This window comes from Microtus ochrogaster, chromosome 26 (assembly GCF_000317375.1).
Source record: "Microtus ochrogaster isolate Prairie Vole_2 chromosome 26, MicOch1.0, whole genome shotgun sequence".
NCBI lineage: Eukaryota > Metazoa > Chordata > Mammalia > Rodentia > Cricetidae > Microtus > Microtus ochrogaster.
The window spans coordinates 3,365,239-3,384,930 of record NC_022025.1 but is presented as its reverse complement, the minus strand read 5'-3'; the positions used below and the strand labels follow the sequence as shown (position 1 = coordinate 3,384,930).

General features: G+C 39.9%; 1 protein-coding gene across 5 annotated transcripts in view; it reads right to left on the bottom strand.

The window, feature by feature from the left end:
* Positions 1-19,692, bottom strand: part of Cdk14 (cyclin dependent kinase 14) — a 534,756-nt gene that overhangs the window by 265,367 nt on the left and 249,697 nt on the right. For all 5 annotated transcript variants that reach the window (XM_005358306.2, XM_026784636.1, XM_026784637.1 and 2 more), the window contains one exon: positions 904-966. In XM_005358306.2, coding sequence (XP_005358363.1) covers positions 904-966 — 63 coding nt within the window. The remainder of the gene's footprint in view (positions 1-903; positions 967-19,692) is intronic.

Sequence of the window (19,692 nt, the reverse complement as noted above, 5' to 3'; positions counted from 1 at the left end):
AACCTATATGGCCAATTGTTAATAAAGTCATAACACAGCTACCAACAGTAATTTAATGTATTAATTTTGTGCCACAGGAAAATAAACATTCAACACAGAACTAAGGTCCTTTAACAAATGTCTCAATCTCAGTCACCGTGATGTTTATTTTCTGTGAAATGAGGGATGCAAATGGATCACATCTCTGTGGTGCTAGCACTATCCTGGGCATGACTACAGTTTACCCTCACTCTTCACGTGATGGTCGGGATGTAGTGCCAGGTTGCAAATAATTTTGCATCAAAAATTTCAAACTGTTACTCCACCAGCACCCACCATCTTCCTTTGCTGGTGTGGTTCTTCCTTCCTTCCTTTTTTTTTTCTATTTGAAACTGATATTTTATTTTAGCACAATGTTGAAAATGTTGAATACATTAATTATACAAATCAATAAACCTCTGCATTTTAGTCAGTTTTTTCTCATCTTTTGCATTTCATGAAAACATCCTTTAAACCAAGATTAAAAACTCAAGAAGAGTAGAATACAGTAAGCATCTAAAGAAAAAACAAAGCATATATTCTTTATTGCTAAAACTTGAGCAAATACTCTCAGCTTATATATCACAAACACTCTTTTAACTCAGTTACTGAAATTATCATGTAAATTATTGTATAAAAGATAATATGAAAAAGTGACCAGAAAGTACAGAAAACAATCTAAATGCTTTTATAGTAAAACTATTTAACATTGAAACACTATTAATTCCACCAACTAAAATAACAACTAATTCTTTTTAATTTGATGTCCTACATACATAAGATTTTTTTAAAAAAAACTTTCAAATGATCATAGAGATGTTCGTCTTGAGCTCAAAACTCCACATGAAGAATGTGAACCCTTGGCCCTCACATCCCCTTTCCTACCTTCACGTTCTCTGGATGGAGTCCTCCGGGATGCTTGTCCATGTACTGACATAAATCAGTGTGCTGGAAAAAAGTGGAAATGTATTAATATCCCTCTGGCTATAAAAAAATGGATCAATATTTTTCTACTTCAAAGTCACCATTACCTCCTAGAGAAAACAAATAGAGGACAAGCGAATGGATTTTTAGGGTGTGCAATTGCATGCTCCACCACTCCCCATTTTAACCGCAATAGAACCACCATCATCTTTAGGTTTATGTCAAACATGTATGCATTAAAACAAATACATGTTTATAGTTTGTTGAGTGTCAATTTCCTCACTGACTATATATCCTGACGCACAACAAAACTCTAATCACAAGTTTTTCACAAATGAATTTAAGTTCTTATCTACTTTATGTGAGTTGAAAACACTCGAAACCACGACAGTGAAATTAACAACTGGAATTTTCACATGTATACATACAAATATTTTTTTAGTCTTCAAGAACTGACCATGTTTAAATACAAATTATAAATTAACAAAAACATAGTCAAAGTAAAACTTTAAAAAGACAATTGTGCGTTAAAGCACTAAGATAATAAGCAGTTATGTCTCAAGTATGAGCAGTTAGCATGCCAATAACAGTGCCTCTCTCTACCTCACTCATCTTTATATGGAGAACAGCGCAAAGCTTTCTCAAAGCACCAGTTTTCTCAACTGTTTGCTCTCTTACTGTAAGGCATCACCTAACTGACAAGACAAAATGTGTGCTCAAGTGATTCTGTGTCCGTTTGGCTTGGGTGACTAAGGGTCTGCAGGTTTCATAAAGCATTCAAGGATCTTGCTGTAATCATCATATCTACAATTCAGATTTGTGACTGGAATTTGAGTGGACATCAGACGGCAACCGCTTATGACCCACACGGCAGAGTAGCCTCGCCCTTCATGCTGAGCTTCTGTTGCCCGTGTGATGCCCTGCACTTAGGTTAGTCACCGAGGAGATGGAAAGAATGAAGTGGCTGTGGACGGGAGAGCCGAGCACCACAGCAGAAGGCAGATCATCCTGTCACGGCACCCTGTAAGGACCCCCACTTCAGCACGGGGCAGAATGTCCTCCAGACAACCCAGATAGCCCATTGGAGAAATCAGTTCTGAGAAAGCTGAGCCCATCCAAAGACAGATGACAGTGGGCAGAGGAGCAAGTCGATACGCATTCTTACATCTGGAACCATCTTCCATCTCGAACCACACAGGGGGTCAAGGATCAGTCAAACTCCATGCTATTGGAACTATTTAATTTGGAAATTATGATCTATGAGATCCAGACAGCTGACACACAGAGGACATAAACATACAGAGTCATACATACATATAAGATAAGCTCATTAAAACAAACTCAAAATATAATTACAGTGGGTCCGTGGGGCTTTTCCGGAATAACTATATGAAAGTTTTATTTCAAGCATTTAAGACACTGAGGATTCATCTTGATCTAAAGCTGAAGGTTTTTATTATTTACTTTCTCATTCTTTCAAATGTAGCTAAGCTAACATCAACTTCAGAAAGGAGAAAATTAAGTACTTTGCTTTCTGAAGAACAAGTAAAACTGTATAGGAAAACTTTTAACCTATCAGGTTATGCATACAGTGTGTGTGCATGTGTGTGTGCGTGCGCGTGTGTGTGTATGTATGTGGTATAAGATACATAGGATAAGAATAGTACCAAAGTGGCTTAATATTTAACACACGACAAGCAGAGCGATGCACAGAAGATGCGTCCAGTCACACTGACAGTGCCTGTTGTGGATGGATGCACAGAAGATAGGTCCAGTCACACTGACAGTGACTGCTGTGGTTGGGATGCACAGACGCACAGAAGATGCGTCCAGTCACACTGACGGTGCCTGCTGTGGTTGGGACGCATAGAAGATACGTCCAGTCACACTGACGGTGTCTGCTGTGGTTGGATGTGCTTTCAGAGTTCTTTTTTCACCAAAGGACTCGTGTGTTAGAAGTTTGCTTCAAAGGACATGGTGCTAGGCTGTTGAGGTTTCAGAGAGGTGGAGGCGAGGGGGAGGTCATGAAGCCATTGTGGCTGTGTCACTGGAAGGGATAAAAATAGCTCTTGAAGGGCCCTGAGTAGATCTGCAAAAGAGATTTGGGGTTGGGTTTTTTTTGTTGTTGTTGTTGTTTTTTTCCATTTTGTTTGAGATAGGATCTCACCATGTAGCCTACACTGGATTTGAGTTAGAAATTCTCTAAAGTGATAGAATTACAAACATATGCCATTGTATCTGGGTGATAGCAAGCTGTTAGAGTAGACTGGATTCCTTACGGCTTTCAGCCTTGTTCTGTGATCTTTCTTCTCAAATACACACCACTCTGGTCCCATCTGTCAGAGGAGTCCTAACCAGAGCAGCACTGTGCTATTAGTACTTGCCGCCCCTGAAAGAATGAGATGAAAAGCCTGTTTTCTGAGTAACACAATGAAGTGAATCAATCAACCTTGGAAAATCTGACTTCTTTTAAAGTAGAAGATTTGGCCAAGATATAATCAACACCGAGAATCAGAAAAGGGAGACCTCCGTGTGATGCCATTCTGTGATGTTCCTACTTCATTAAGACATGACCAACGTGAGGCAAGCTTGGACTATACAGATGGCATTCTATGGTATTCCTACTCCACTAAGACATGAACAACGTGAGGCAAGCTTGGACTATACAGCAAGACTGTCTCTGAACACAAAGGAGAAATATGATGTGTCAAAGATGCACGATTTTAAAATACAGTATGGCTGTAGCACAACCGACCAACTACTACAAACATCATTTATTCATATATTTCACATCTAGATAACAATTAACTTTTTTTTTCTAAAACCAGTAAATTACTACATCTCATTCTGTAAGAAAAGAGAACTAGCCAGGTGATGGTGCACTCCTTTAATCTCAGCACACGCAGATCTCCGTGAGTTCAAGACCAGCCTGGTCTACAAGAGTAGGACAGGCTTAAAAACTTTAGGGAAACCCTCTGTGTATGTGGAGGGGGGACTGAGAGAAATGAGAACTAAAGAGCTATACCCTGCCCTACTGCCAAAAAAAAAAAAAAAAAAAAGTAAATTCAGGTGACTTTGGTGCAGAGTCCTTCAGACTTGAAAGTAAGATAAGCAAATTACTACAAAACACAGAAACTTCCTGCTTTCCAACCAGTCTCTAAAAAGCGGGGTCGATCCAGACAGAGGCACAGGAGGGGAACTAAACCTGACAGTCACAGAAGCACTGCAATCCCACAAATTATCATACAAGGTAGCAGGACTCAATTCTGAGCTGACAGACCAACCAAGCAAGCTCGAACAGGAGAAACACTAGGAATGAAGGAAGAGCTAAGTATCTGCTAATCTGATCCAAGATCAACAAGGAAAGGGGTGGGGTGTTGGTGGTGCCAGAAAACTCTTAGGACATTACATACAGGACATTATGGTGATTCTGTATTACAAATATAACAAAGGGTTTGCTCTAATATTGTTTAACTGTTGTGGAATTTTTATGACTTCTCAATTGTTTTCATCTGCTCAAAAATAAAGTATTTGTGAATCTTGTTTAAAATGAAAAAAAAAAGACAGGAGAAATAAAACATAGTCAAAATGAAGCAAAAAGTCCTGATTCTCAGGGAATGCAGATGACCTGTTTATGTCTGCCCTGTAACCAGCATCATGAACTGCAGGAGAGGTTTTTCCAGATACGAGTTCTTAGGAAATGAGATCTTTTTTAGCCAAGCCCTTAAACTTATTTTATACTTTAAACAATATATCTTTGGTATGTTGGCAAAGACTTTAAATGATTAAGTCCATATTTCCTTACACATAGGACACAGAAACCCGGTCTGTGGGCATGTGTGCATGGACATCACCCCCCCACACACACACACAGAGCTGTGGGAGCCATGTCACCTTGTGCAGGCCACACAACCTCTCACGGTCACATCCCTTCCTCTGTGTGATGACGTGATCAGCACACCTGCCTCAGACTTCTGTCTGTGAAAACAGTGAGCAAACACCCACACTGGTTCCAGAATGCCAGTGCACAATAGATAATATTAGTGATGAGGATGGTCATGAAGTTCTGTCTTGTGTTTAAATTAGGGAGGGGCATTTGGAAGGATTGAAACAAAACATGGAATAAAAATCTAGTGAGAAGGAAAAAAAGCTACTCTCATGGGGTAGCCTTTCGCGGTTACGTGTGACGCTGCTCTGCACACACGTTCTCTTTCACACTATACCACTCTCTGTGTGGTAGCCTTTCACGATTACGTGTGACGCTGCTCTGCACACACGTTCTCTTTCACACTATACCACTCTCTGTGTGGTAGCCTTTCGCGGTTACGTTTGACGCTGCTCTGCACACACGTTCTCTTTCACACTACCCTGCTCTCCATGCTCAAGCACTCTGAGTGACCCAGTGTATACACCATGGGTCTTAGATTGTTCTGAGTGATCAGGATCGAGAAACCGAAGAATCTTGAGTCCATGAGGGACAAGCAGGACTGACAGGCCAGACTCTGCTGTCCGGTATAGTGTTGGTGTTTCACAAACAGGTCTACCGACACTAAGAGCTGTTTATTTCCCCCTTCCTGTTTCCCAAGATTCCTTCCCATTACTGTAGTCTACACTGCTCCCCTTTTTCTAAATGGAGCATTCTGCCTAGGGCTGAATCAGATGGAGCAAAATTACAAATTTCATTAAATCTTCCTTTAACTTCTTTCGTCAGCTCTGGGTCGTGTGGCCTTTATGCTTTGGACTGCTGTGGAAATCGGGAGCTAAATAATGACATCACCAGTTGCTTGTCAGTGCTTCCATCTTTCCCTTGAATCAGAACTCAGATTTGAGCAGGAGTTTCTGTGGCCAGTGCAAACTGACGCTCTCAGATCCTCCGGCCTGCTCTCTGGCAATGTCTTCCAAATTTAAGGGGCACTTGGAGCACAGCTCCCTGCTGACTGTCCATCAAGAACTCAGCCCTCTACAGTCTCCGGAACTGTGTGCACTGGGATCTCTTCTTCCCTGCCCTCGCTCTCCCTCTCCCCAGTCACGTTTGCCACATCACTGCTGCTCATCTTCACAACAATGCCATTCAGAAGCACTACAGATGCTTCTGTCTGACAGGTCTATATTTGATGCCTAGGAACTTCAGATCAATCTTCAAGGGAGTGGGTGGTTCCAAGTGTGGTGAGATTGATAGACCACAAAGAAAAACAGAGGAAGTGAAGACTTTGGCTCTAAAGATCTAGTCCCCACCTAGCTATCTTTTCCTCCATTACTGCTGACTGCTCCGGGAACATTTCTAGGGGAAGGAATCAGAGACAAGAGCTGAAATGAGAACACAATGAAGACTAAATGTTCACAACAAAAGCATCTGTGAGATACGGAATCTGCAGCTCATCCTGATACAATTTCTCATGGCTGGATCAAATTAGAAGGCAGGAGAGAATTTGTGCTTTATAAAATGCAAGGTATGGAGAGACCACAGAAAATGAAAGGGCTTCACTCCATGAACTCTCCGGCAGAGTCTTGGTCAATTTAAGCCACATGCAGACTTTCAAGTCACAATGACTGCCATCGGTCATATGCTGGTCAGTGATGAGGCCTAGCTCAGAAGAAGTCTCTGCTAGACTACAACACTCCACAGTCTGTTTTTTTCCAGGTTCCATCACTTTGTCTTTTTTAATCTGGCCTGGCTCAGGGGCCAGAAAACAATGCACTTTCACAGTGCTGAGGAAGCTAGTGGACCTCTGGCAGCCTCAGACACGAAGAGTTGCCCATTCTCTTTGCCCATTCTCCACTGGCAGAAATGATTCTCTTCAACTGTGAAGCTTGGCCCAGCATTCATTATGGATTTATGGATCTTTTTATTCTAGCTTACTCTTTATGAATTCAGGTTTCAGTGGTTGGCTCCAAATAATCAAAGTTCCTACTCAAAAGTCCTTACGTGCTTCAGGGTAATTCTGCTTTTGAATGTCCTGGGCTTACAGAAGGGACTTCCCTCGTTAGATGAACAAAGCCCCTTCCCAAGTGTACATGTCTGTTTCTGTTCACTTGCAATCCTAAGTATTTGTCAGCAAATTCGGGCGCTCACTGGAAGCACTGCCAAAAGACGGGACTGAAAATAGCGCAGTCCTAATTTTAAGCATCTAGGCTAAAAATAAAGATCCCGGAGAGGATAACCAACAGAACCCATCATTTTGAAATTACATTAAGAAAAGCTTCCATAGCATTTACACTGTTGATTTAACTTTCCACTTGACAGAGAGAGGAAAGTCAGCATACTCACACTTAGTAAAATCCTATAACAGTGAGAAGAAAAACAATCTGTGTCGTAAGCATAAGAATATGGAGGAATTAGAGGGGTTAAAAACTAATTCAGAATTTCTGTGTTCTGAATACATGGATTAATTCTGTGTTTAATCACCAAAGCTCAGTTAGAACTCTATTATGAAATTAATGGCATATAACATGAACAAAAACTCATTGAAGCACATAGGAACTAATGGCTAAGATAGGTAAACTGGGGCATCAAATATAAGGCCCTCTTCTCCCTCACTAACCTTGGAGTGTTTGAAAACCTTCTTATTCCACAACCAAGTCTGAGTCTAGGCACCTTCTCTTCATCCAGGCAAGAGAACCTCTAAATGGTAATCTTGATTATACGAGATCGAGACACTGCAAATAAACACACTGTAATTTTCTAAAGGAAAAGAGCTATTATTCACTCTTCAGTGGTATCTCATGTGGTCCCAAGTTTAAAGCAATCACAATAATTCTGAGTGTGCCAAAGCTGGTAATTGTAGTGACTGACTAAGGGCACCCTTAACACTATGCCATGTCTAGGACATGAAACCCTGTAACTTTTTCCAAACCGTGATGATTAATTATCATTGTCAGTTGATTAGAATAGAATCCTCAGTGAGATCGTACCCAGACACGGCTAGGAGGGTGTTTCCAGAGACCTATGCGGAAAGTGGGTGGCATCCCTTGGGATGATGTTCTAACTAAATAAAAATGGTAAAAAAGAGGAAGCCAGATGAACACTACCATCTATCTCTCCGCTTTTTGACAGGAGAGGCAATATGACCATCCAGCTCACAGCCCGCTATGTCTTCCTGCCATAGAGGAAGTGTATCTCTACAACTGGGTTGCAAAATAAATCCTTCCCTCCCTTAAGTTACTTCCAAACAGATATTTGGTACCAGCAATAGGAAAAGAACAAGATAGATTACAATTTTTTGGCATGCTATCCGAAGGTCAGAGTGAAATTAAAACAGTACTTTCACAATGGCTATGAACTTTGGAAGACTATGTAACCTTTTAAATCTCTCTAACCTCAGTTCATGGCCCTCACACAACTCCCCGGGGAACTGTCACTGTTCCACAGGAGGGAAGAAAACTGATAGAAGGGAACACTCCTTTCTTCCACAGCAATCAGAAGCATTTTCCTCAAGGCAAAAATCTCAATTTTAAACAGCCCAGAGTGCTGCAAGAATTAAAACATCAAATTACTGAGCAGTTAGGCTCAAACTGCTCTTACCTGCAGCCCGTAGGTTTAAATTGACTGAAAGTGTCTTTTTCCCTGTGAAGTTCAACAGCACTCTCTTATTTCAGTCCTAAATCACAGCTAATCAAATCATAATGCTGCGAGTTCCAAAACAGAAGAATCATTCATTAATGAAGAGAAATGAAAAGAAAGTTCAACCCACAGCATTGAAGACAAAACCAGAGGCACCCAGGCATCTAACAAAGGGAGCTTGCGCCCACTATGTATAAGAAAGGACTTTTATTTGGTAAACTGTGGCACTAGGTCAACTTTAAGCAAGCAATCAACTGTTACTCAGGCTACAGCACTAATGCATTATAACTCCCCACCGTCCTTAACAAAACAATCATGTGTAAATGAGTACAGAGGTAGCGCCTCTTTCCTCTGAGGTTCTCATTATAACTGAAGTATTGTGCTTCTGGTGACATTACAAGAGACAACATGGCCTTCCAATCTATATATCCTGATATAAGCAAAGATATTATTCTAAAATATGTCACTATTTCTGCACAAACTTATTTCAAATGTCACAAAGTCTATTTTCAGACTCTTTTATTTTTATCTGTTTTAAAACCACACAGGAAATGTTTGAAATTCTCTCAATAAACCACACACATACTCCCTAGGGAGGGTAAAAGTAATTAGGACAAAAGCAGATTATGCTACACAAAAATTCTTCAGTAATAACCAGTGTGGAACAGTTTACTTCTAATTGAATTACACGTTTCTTTTTAATCATTTAACATTTTCTCCTCCTTTGTGGTAATAATAAGCCTATGTGTGACTGTCCATAATTCTGCCTAACTGCTTTCAGCTGTCATTTCTGTCCAAGATGCACGAGCAGCCTGGGGCGGGTGCGCGAACAGAATTTCCAACCACATTCCCAGCATGCAAAACCAGCAACCTTAAATGTCCCTTCCATTAAAACAAAATACTTACTATTTGACTTCTGGGAATAACATCATACAGAAAAGTATTAGCCATTTTTCTCTCACAAAAGGAATGCAGATTGCACGTTCCAATAGTTTGTATCTTCAGCAGCTCCAATATTGCTAAAGCTAATTCGTCAACTCAAATGCATTTGTATCTACAGGAGAGTTCTGGAACTTTCATAGGGAAACCATCTTCTTCTTTGAAATTAAACACACTCAATGTACAGCTTGGAGACGACCCAGGAAATCTGGGGAAAGTGTACGAAACTGTACTTAATGTGCTCTCCTAAGCCAGGGGACGAAAAGGCTGCCCAGTGTGTGGATCAGGGGTGATACAGCCAGAGTCACGTCAGAAGAGGGAATGGGATCAGCCTAAATAATCCCTTTCTAAAAATGGTCATGGTACTTTGAGACAAGGTTGAGTTTGTAAAAATAAATACATAAATAAATAAATAAATAAATAAATAAATAAATAAATAAATAAATACACAAGATAATGGAAAATACTAAACATTGAGTTACTATAAAAATTTAAGAAACAAAAAGAAGTTAAAATTATTTACTCTTTTCTTTTTCTCATAGTGTATCCTAAAACTAATTATTTTTAAAATTAAAGATTATACACACGTGAAGCTCACTGAGGTATAGTTGATTCTCTGAGCTATGCATCTCTTCCCAGACCAGCTCCCATGTGAGAGCTGTCAAAGCTCACATAGAAGAAGAGGGAGAGAGTTCAGTGGATAAAATGCTGGCCAGGTAAGCATGTCGACTTGAGTTCAAATCACCAGCACCCACATAAAAAAGTCAGGTAAGCTTGGAAGCCTATCTCTTCCCAAATGGGAAGCAGTCTCGGATCCTGGAGCAGGCCGGCTGTTTGGACTAGCTGCACTGGCTACCTCTGTGTTTGGTGAGAGATACTGACTTGGGAAAGAAAGCAGAGGAAGACACGGCTGGCCTCCAAATGAATATTTACGTATGTTGTACATGTGTCCCCACACAGATGCGCTCACACATGGAAACACATGTACACACACATACACGTGCAAAACAAACGGATCTGGAGTAGTACTCAAGACTATCTTAATTCTGAACACACTCTCTGGACCTACCCTCTTGGAAATATGGAAGATCATAAAATTATGGAGTGAAAGTGACAATAAGCAAGCGGAATTTGAAACAGAGAGAAAACAGGGGGTGGCGAGAAGAGACCAAGGCCAGAAAGAGAAGACCGTGGTAAACAATGTGGCTAGTCTGGAATTTATTTTGGTTTGGATGTGTTGTTGTTGGGAGTTTGGGGGGACAAGCCATCATATTGTTGTCAGGCTGGCTTGGAACTCTCCATATAGTTCAGGCGTTTCACTTTGCCAAGTGCCAAAGCGACAGCACCTATCTACCACGCCCAGCATGGATAGCTCGAAGGCTACAAGAATGAGCAGGAGAGGCTCTCCAGTGGCTTGCTCTGGGGGAGGACAGCACTCACGCGGGAGCTTGTCATACAGAGGCATGTAGCTCAGAAAATGAATGGCACTGCAGAGAGCTTCAAGAGTGTATAATTTTTAATTTTAAAAATACTAATTTTAGGACACGTTATGAGAAAAGGAAAGGATTAAACAATTACACTTTGCTGTTCTGGTTTTTGTTTTGTTTTGTTTTTGCTTTTTTGGCAAGTCACCTGAAAGTCTGTATCAGTCTTCCAGGGCATTATAAACAAGTAAAAGATCATAAAACTCCCAAAGATGAGTAAAACATCTTCACTACATAGGAATTTGCTAACAACTATGGGAGATACAAATGAAAGCACAAGTTCTGCCTCTGCACAACTGAAGGGAAACATGCATAAGCTCACACACACTTCCTCTGCTTGTAACACTTCCGGGAAGCTTTCCCAAGACAGCAGAGAAGGGCACATTAGAAGCAATGTTATTAAAATTTTCCCAAATACTGGAGAATTCTTAGTCTAGTTATGAAGCCTGATTATCTGGGGAAGAAAGCCCATGGGCCGCAAACTCCAAAATAGGATTAACCGAAACTCTCTTGAATGAGAGGTTTCTAGGAAAAAAAATGAAGTAAAAAATGTATTTTCCTGCTGGAGTAACACACAATGCACAATGACGCATGTTAGAAAAAGCTTTTCAGGAAGTCAAGTCTGCAGATGTCTGCTATGGCCACGGTGGAGGGAGTAACACATGCTGCCCTGTGGTGCACGTGAACCATGTGAACTTTTAGGAGGTACAGGGAGTAACTCACGCTGCCCCTGTGGTGTATGTGAAGCATATGAACTTTTAGGAGGTGCAGGGAGTAACTCACGCTGCCCCCGTGGTGTATGTGAAGCATATGAACTTTTAGGAGGTGCAGGGAGTAACTCACGCTGCCCCCGTGGTGTATGTGAAGCATATGAACTTTTAGGAGGTGCAGGGAGTAACTCACGCTGCCTCCGTGGTGTATGTGAAGCATATGTACTTTTAGGAGGTGCAGGGAGTAACTCACACTACCTCTGTGGTGTATGTGAAGCATGTGTACTTTTAGGCAAAGATCTCGCACTTTTTCCCTCACGTTTTTATTCTTAGTTTTGCTTTATGTTGCATGAGGCAGAGTCTCACTGTATAGCCCAGGATAGCCTAAATATAGTGAAACCATGATTTCCTTCTTTTTTACTTAAAGTTTAGATCCTTGCAACACTGCCAACAATAAAACCCTTCCCAGGCACGAGACATACTTAGCAGGAATACTTGGTGTTTTAAATATGAACCTGGAGGTGGCTAGAAGCACTGACCAATGCTATTGCATGCCATAATAAGATTTAACTTCTGATGCCAACATCTAGTCAGTGAATTGGAGTTCACGATACCACTTCCTTTTCTCAATGGGTGCAATTTGTCAAAAAAAAAAGTTTGTTGAAAAAAATTTCATGGAAAAGAATAAAACTTCACTGCTGAGTTACAGAAGAATTCATATTGTCCTTTCCTGATTCCAGGGTGCACACATTTGAAATTTTGCCTCTGCCAATTTTTAAAACACAGCACCAGCATCCAAACTTGAATAAGTTATACTAAAAATAATCTCAGACAGTCATTCTGGAGAGTTTTGAGTAAACGGGCTCTAACGAATTAGTGGGTTTGGTGCACAATCACCAGACTCATCAACTGAAACTGGCTATAATTTCTACCAAGGAGATGAGCAGAAGACACGTTTGGCAAAGGAAGTGACCGCTCACACAGTGAACACTTGGTACCACCCAGGATATAAAAGCTCGTGATAATAAAGCCGAGTTATGGCACCCAGTGAGAAAATGAGGTTACTGAAAGTTAAAAAGGCAGAAACAGTGAGTATTAAAATGTCTTAAGATGATCATCGCTCAGATTAATTTTATTAGGAATTTCACAATTATGCCAAATCTGAAACATGGGATGCACAGGATGTGTTCATTTAAAATTAGGAATGTACACTACACAAACATACTTCTGATCTGGAATCTATGTGTTTAAACAATCCAAAAGTACAGGTAACACACAATAAGAATATATATAAAATGTACGTGCATAAACATTCACAGGTTACATGCATGTGAGAACGGATCACATGTCTTCAGAGACAACACCTGGTAGCACTGTAACCTCTGGGGTGAGGGATGTGTGATGTGAAGTATGTTAGTAAGGAGGATTGGCCAAGCTGTAAAAAAGCGAGAGGCTCTAACTCATTAGCTAAGTAAGGGGCGTGCCGTGTCCAAGTCAGATAGAAAATGCGTATACTCTTCCTGAAAAGAGTAATATAATATTTGATAACAGACAAATCCTACTCAATATTTTGTTCACTAGTGATATGGTAAAACATAGAAAGGATATTAATACATATAATGTGTATATATATTTATATTTGTATTATATTTCTTAAAAAATTAAAAAAACTATGATAAAATCAGTAAGTTTAAAAGAATGCCACATTATACTAATTTTTTCAAAATTAATTTTTCTTCAATGCGTATACTCTTCCTGAAAAGAGTAATATAATATTTGATAACAGACAAATCCTACTCAATATTTTGTTCACTAGTGATATGGTAAAACATAGAAAGGATATTAATACATATAATGTGTATATATATATTTATATTTGAATTATATTTCTTAAAAAATTAAAAAAACTATGATAAAATCAGTAAGTTTTAAAGAATGCCACATTATATTAATTTTTTTCAAAATTAATTTTTCTTCAAAATCTTGCTATATTTGGACTTTCCGGTACTGTGTCATATATTTGGATCCTTAAATCAGAATTCCATATACTAATTTTATCTTAAAAGGGTATCACACCCTTTGAAAAGTGAAGGGTTAAAATCTATTTGTAAATTAGCATTTCTACTTCTTCAGCATGGAGAGGTTCTTTGGAAAAGAGAAGAATACTAAGTTCATTATATAGTTTGGAATAAAGTATATTCAGAACAAAATAATATATAAGGAAAAATGGAACCAAAACAAAAGAGCAAGAATGGACCGGGATAAAGGAAGCCAACTATACTGGTGGCCAAGGCATCGGGGTGCACCAACAGAGTCAGGGCTTTAATCCCTCACGACCCCTCATGATCCCCAGTCTCCAAAGGGGAACAGTGTGACCATCAAAGTGGGTAATCAGCAGCTGGGACAATCTTGGAGGTGGTAACAGCTCCAAGAATTATTTCCAGCAGCTAGACCAAGTGCTTACTTAAAAGAGGTATGGTTACCTTTTCTCTGTGTCTGTCATACTCTCTGAGGTAGCTTAGTGAAAAGATACTGTATTCTGAAACACATATGCATACACACACATGCGCACACACATTCACACTGCCGTTCTCTGCTGTGTTGAAATGAAACTGGAAATTACCTGCTGGAAATGTTAGGATTCAGCACGTAAAATGAGAATCTTGTTGCAGCCCTCAGGATGAAAAGCTGCCCATTTACCTGTTACAGATGTTATTATCGAAAACAAGAAAGATCAAATGGCCTTTGACCCCTTTACAATCTGCCTGTCAACTCACAGTACTGTTCAATGGGCTGAGCTCTGATTTGTTTTTATGAATAAAGATTACTGGTCTTTTGTTTTCTTCTAATAAATACTCCATGAATAATTACTTTCTCCCCCACGGCTCTTGCCATCTGACTTTGTGTTATTGGCAGATTTAGATGGCTTCCTTGAACATAGTCTCAAATTTCTAACTGGATTACAACACTATCTATCCTCACTGCTTCTACACTTTAGCCCAGAAAACCACAAAGAGAAGAAGTGATAGAAAAGAAAATCGACTTGAGCTTATAGACGCTCCTGAAACAGAGAAGGCTAACTGGGGCTCCATGCTAGAAAGCAGGTCACAGATCAAGGAAAAATTAAAAAATCCCACATATGGAAAGTCTTCACTTAGCAAATAGTTGCCGTGACTCATTAGCTTTTTGGTTCCTGAATTACGAAATGCAGACGAAGAACGGGCATCTGTTGAGGACTGAAAACTGGAGTGGGCGTCAGCTGGAAAAGAGTAAATTACTCGGTGAACCTGGATGTAACTCGAAATACTGAAGCCAGAAAGAGGTTGTTAAGTATATAAATGATGGAAAACCAAAAGGCTATATATTTTGAATAATTGTTTTAAATTCAGACCACCAGCTGCTTCTATACAGCATGAACGCATATTGCTGTGTACACTGCCACCACACAACCATTAAGACAAGTCATAACAAACACCAATTAGCAAAGATAAATATGTCTACCAATAGGAAAAATCCTAATAAAGACACACTTTGGATTTTGTTTATGCCTCTAAATTTTTAAGGATTTGATGGTAATGTAATCACTGTTAATCTGAGTATCTCCATTCCTGTGACCTTTGTCACATCTGATAAACTATTAATAATTGATGAACAGGAAAATGGTACATGCTTCACAGCATTAATGCGAACAAAACTAACCAATTACGCAGTGATTTATATAATCACAAGCTTTTATAAGATTCCAAGATAAAGATGACAAACAGAACATGTATCTACTTTATACTCTGCCAAATCCACACATAACCACATTTTAGATGCTCCAAAACAAACAGCAGCTAGAAGAGCACAGCAAAATGCAGAGGAACAAGTATCACTGTCAGTGAAGAAAGTCTAGAAGCAATAGTTTACACACAGAAGTATCAGCAGGTAGTGACACCGAGACACAAAAAGTCTACACATGGAGGTGGCTAGAAGTCCTCAGCAGCTCCTTAATCCTGAGATCCCCTTCCCACCTCCTTTAACACAGAAGCCCTTCTTAAACACAGACAGGGTATGGAGACTGAGAAGTCAAACTAAGATCAGGTATCATCCAAAGAAGGATAACTAAGTGTAGTCCAATCCCCTACCTATTTTCACAGTATTCTTCATGGGCATTCCGTATTCACACTCTCTGTGACCAGCTATAGTGAATAGCCACACCCCAAGACTACACGAAAGCATAAATTTGACTCCATAGTTTAAAAAAAAATAGGAACACAAAGTTGAGGGGGTAAAGAAAGGTAGTAGATCACACATGAATTGGAGGAGGGGTGTATGAGAATGATCAAAATATAGTGTGTGACATTCTCAAAGAATTAATGTAAAAAAATACAGAACACTGGGAATCTAATAGCACTGTGGGGAAGACAGGCAGCAACATCCAGAGCTTCACTATAAAAGGGAACACTTCATTATTTTGCTGAAGTTTGGGGTCTACCAGCGACCCACACACTCAGAGAACTCAGTCGGCCTGTTTCTATATCTAGTATCTGACCAAAGTCTTTAAAATTAAACATAGCAGCCACAACAAACTACAAGAAAAAATAAGTAACATAAGGCAAATAGTTTCACTAGTATTGAATAGTACTGTTAGTATTTTCAGTAGATAAAACATGCTGCTCTTTGAGAAAAGGATTCATAAGTGGGATATTCTGAGATAAGATATACCAGAAATTCATACAATTCAAAACAAGAAAGTTTAAGTACAATACGTAAAACATAAAAATGAGAAAATATTCATTAATCCTGAGCTCAGGGAAAAGAGAAGCAATAAGTAAATAAATAAATAAAATTAAAAAAAAACAGCAAAGAAAATAAAGATTGAAAAACAACCAAAAAGTCAGATATTTAAATTATACAGAGAAAGAATACAGAGAAGATGAAAGGGAGAATATCATATAAAATAATCTGTGAAAATTGCTTAAAACAAAGTCTCGCATTTAAAGATGTTCAACTCATTATTATTCCAATGCAAATTCAGTGATGACTTGTGAACAGTCAGAAGGTAGACACCAAGCAGCGGCAGGGAGTGCGGGAAATCTGTAGTCATGAGCCATATGTTTCATATCTAAAATGGGGATCAACTTCATAAAACTGTTCAGTAGTCTCTCTACAAGTTAAAGAGAAAACAGACACCACAAACACAACAAAATACACACAAACACACACAGAGACACACAAAAAGTTAAGGAATTAAAAAGGAGAAGAGTTGAGAAGACTTGAGATCCCACCATGAAAAGATGGACCTAGTGAGATGCACTGTGGTATCTTTTTTGTTTCCACATAAAACTTCAGAGCAATCAACATGAAGGGAAGTCCTGAAACAAAAATAATAGCTCTTTTTTGGGGCGGGGGATTTAGAAAGATTTCCAAACCTTGGCATTGACTGAACCTGGAGAAATGAGTATCTGGGTTACCAGCTGGAGAGCCCTACTCGCTAGGCCTTAGCCCCTGGAGGCATATTCCATGCCCCACCCCCACTCACCGAAACCCCAGAGACATGAGAGCAGCCTCCCCACAACCCAATCATTCCTCACCACATCTATGAGCACCTGAACTTTGGCCCTGACTGCACCAGGACAGGTGAGTTCTGGGTTCCCGGCTGTAGTGCCCTGCTCTCTAGGTCCTAGCTCTTGCAGGCATACAACATGCCCCACCCACACTCCTGGAAGCCCCATAGACCTGGAAGCAGCCTCCCATGCCCCAAACATCTCCCACTGCATCTGTGACCATTGGAGCCATGGTCCCTTCTATACCAGGAAGAACAACCACCAGAGCGTTGGCACTGCCTGTATCTGGAGCTGCCCCAGAGCCACATCAGTGACCACCAGAGGTGCAGCCCCATCTTGTGCCTGGAGGAAGAGCAACCACTAACCCAGAGGCCCCATCTGCACAATGGGAGGGAGACGAACCCCCTGAAGCACAGGTCCTACCTGCACCCATTTGAGGAAGAAGTGGGTAGAGACAGAGTAAGAACACACTCAACAACATAAAGAGCAATATGGCACCACCAGAAACTAGTGGTTCTACACAATCAGGGCCTGAAGATTCCAACGCAAATGAAGTAGAAGAAAACGACCTTAAAAACAGATATATGAAGTTGACAGAGGCACTCAAAGAGGACATGAGAATTCCCATAAATAAAAAAAAAAAAGGCAAAGAAAGCCAAGGAAAAACAAACAGGAGAAGGAAATGGTTCAAGACGTGAAAACTGAAAAAGAGGCAATAAAGAAAACACAACGGAAGGAATTCTGGGAGTAGAAATCTGGGTAAATGATCAGGAACTACAGATGTAAGCATAACCAACAGAATGAAAGAGATGAAAGAGAGATTCCCAGGCGATGAAGACAGGATACAGGAAATAAATGGATCAGACTAAAAAAAAATGTTAAATCCAACAAATTCTTAACACAAAATATACAGGAAATATGAAACAGCATGAACATACAAAACCCAAGAATAATAAGGATAGTGTGTGTGCTGCTGGGGTTATATTTAGGAGGTGGTCTCCCGTGCCAATGTGTTCAAGTGTACTTCCCACTTTCTCTTCTATGAGGTTCAGTGTAGTTGGTTTTATGTTGAGGTCTTTGATCCATTTGGACTTGAGTTTTGTGCATGGTGATAGATATGGATCTATTTTCATTCTCCTACATGTTGATATCCAGTTATGCCAGCACCATTTGTTGAAGATTCTTTCTTTTTTCCCATTTTATATTATTTGTTACTTTGTGTTCGTAAGTGTGTGATTGATATCTGTGTCTTTGGTTCCATTGGTCCTCCTGTCTGTTCTTATGCCAATACCAGGCTGTTTGCAGTACTGTAGCTCTGTAGTAGAGTTGGGAGTCAGAGATTGTGATGCCTCCAGAAGTTCCTTTATTGTATAGGATTGTTTTGGCTATCTTAGGATTTTTGTTTTTCCATATGACATTGAGTATTTTTATTTCAAGTTTGTGAAGAATTGTGCTGGGATTTTGATGGAGACTGTATTGAATCTGTAGATTGCTTTCGGTAAGACTGCCATTTTTACTATGCTGATCCTACCTATCGAAAGCATGGGAGATCTTTCCATTTTCTGATATCTTCTTCCACTTCTTTCTTCAAAGACTAAAAGTTCTTGTCATACAGACCTTTCACCTGTTTGGTTGGATTTACCCCAAGATATATTATGTTATTTGTGGCTATTATGAATGGTGACGTTTCTCTGATTTCTATCTCAGACTGCTTATCATATTTATAGAAGGCTACTGATTTTATTTAGTTAATCTTGTATCCTGCCACATTGCTGAAGGTGTTTTTCAGCTGTAAAAGTTCCATGGCAGGATTTTCAGATCACTTATGTATACTAGCATATCATCTGCACATATTGAAAGTGTAACTTTTTCCTCTCCAATTTGTATTCCCTTTGCTCTCCTTCTGAGGGGAAGGATGTGACTAAGTTTGCACTCCTCCATTGATGGTGGGAGTGCAAACTTGCATAGACACTTTGGAAATCAGTATGGCAATTTCTCAGAATATTGGAGATCAATCTGCCTCAACACGCAGAAATACCACTCTTGGGGCATACACACAAAGGATGGTCAATCATACCACAAAGACATTTGCTCAACTATGTTCATAGCAGCATTATTCATGATAGCCAGAAACTGGAAACAACCTAGAAGCCCCTCAACCACAGAATGGATAAAGAAAATGTGGTACATCAAAAAAAAATAGAGTTCTACTCAGCAGAAAAAAAAAATGACATCTTGAAATTTTCAGGAAAATAGATGGACCTAGAATAAACCAATCTGGGCATCCTGACTGGTAACCCAGACCCAGAAAGACAAACACAGTATGTACTCACTCATAAGTGGACATTAGAAATAAAGCAACGGAGAACCAGGCAACAGTCCACAGCCCCAGAGAAGACAGGAAATAAGGAGAACCATAAGAGGGACACATATGGATACTCCAAAGAAGGGGAAGTAGAGTACATCTCCTTAGTAAACTGGCAGGGGGGGGTGGGAGGGGAGCAGGG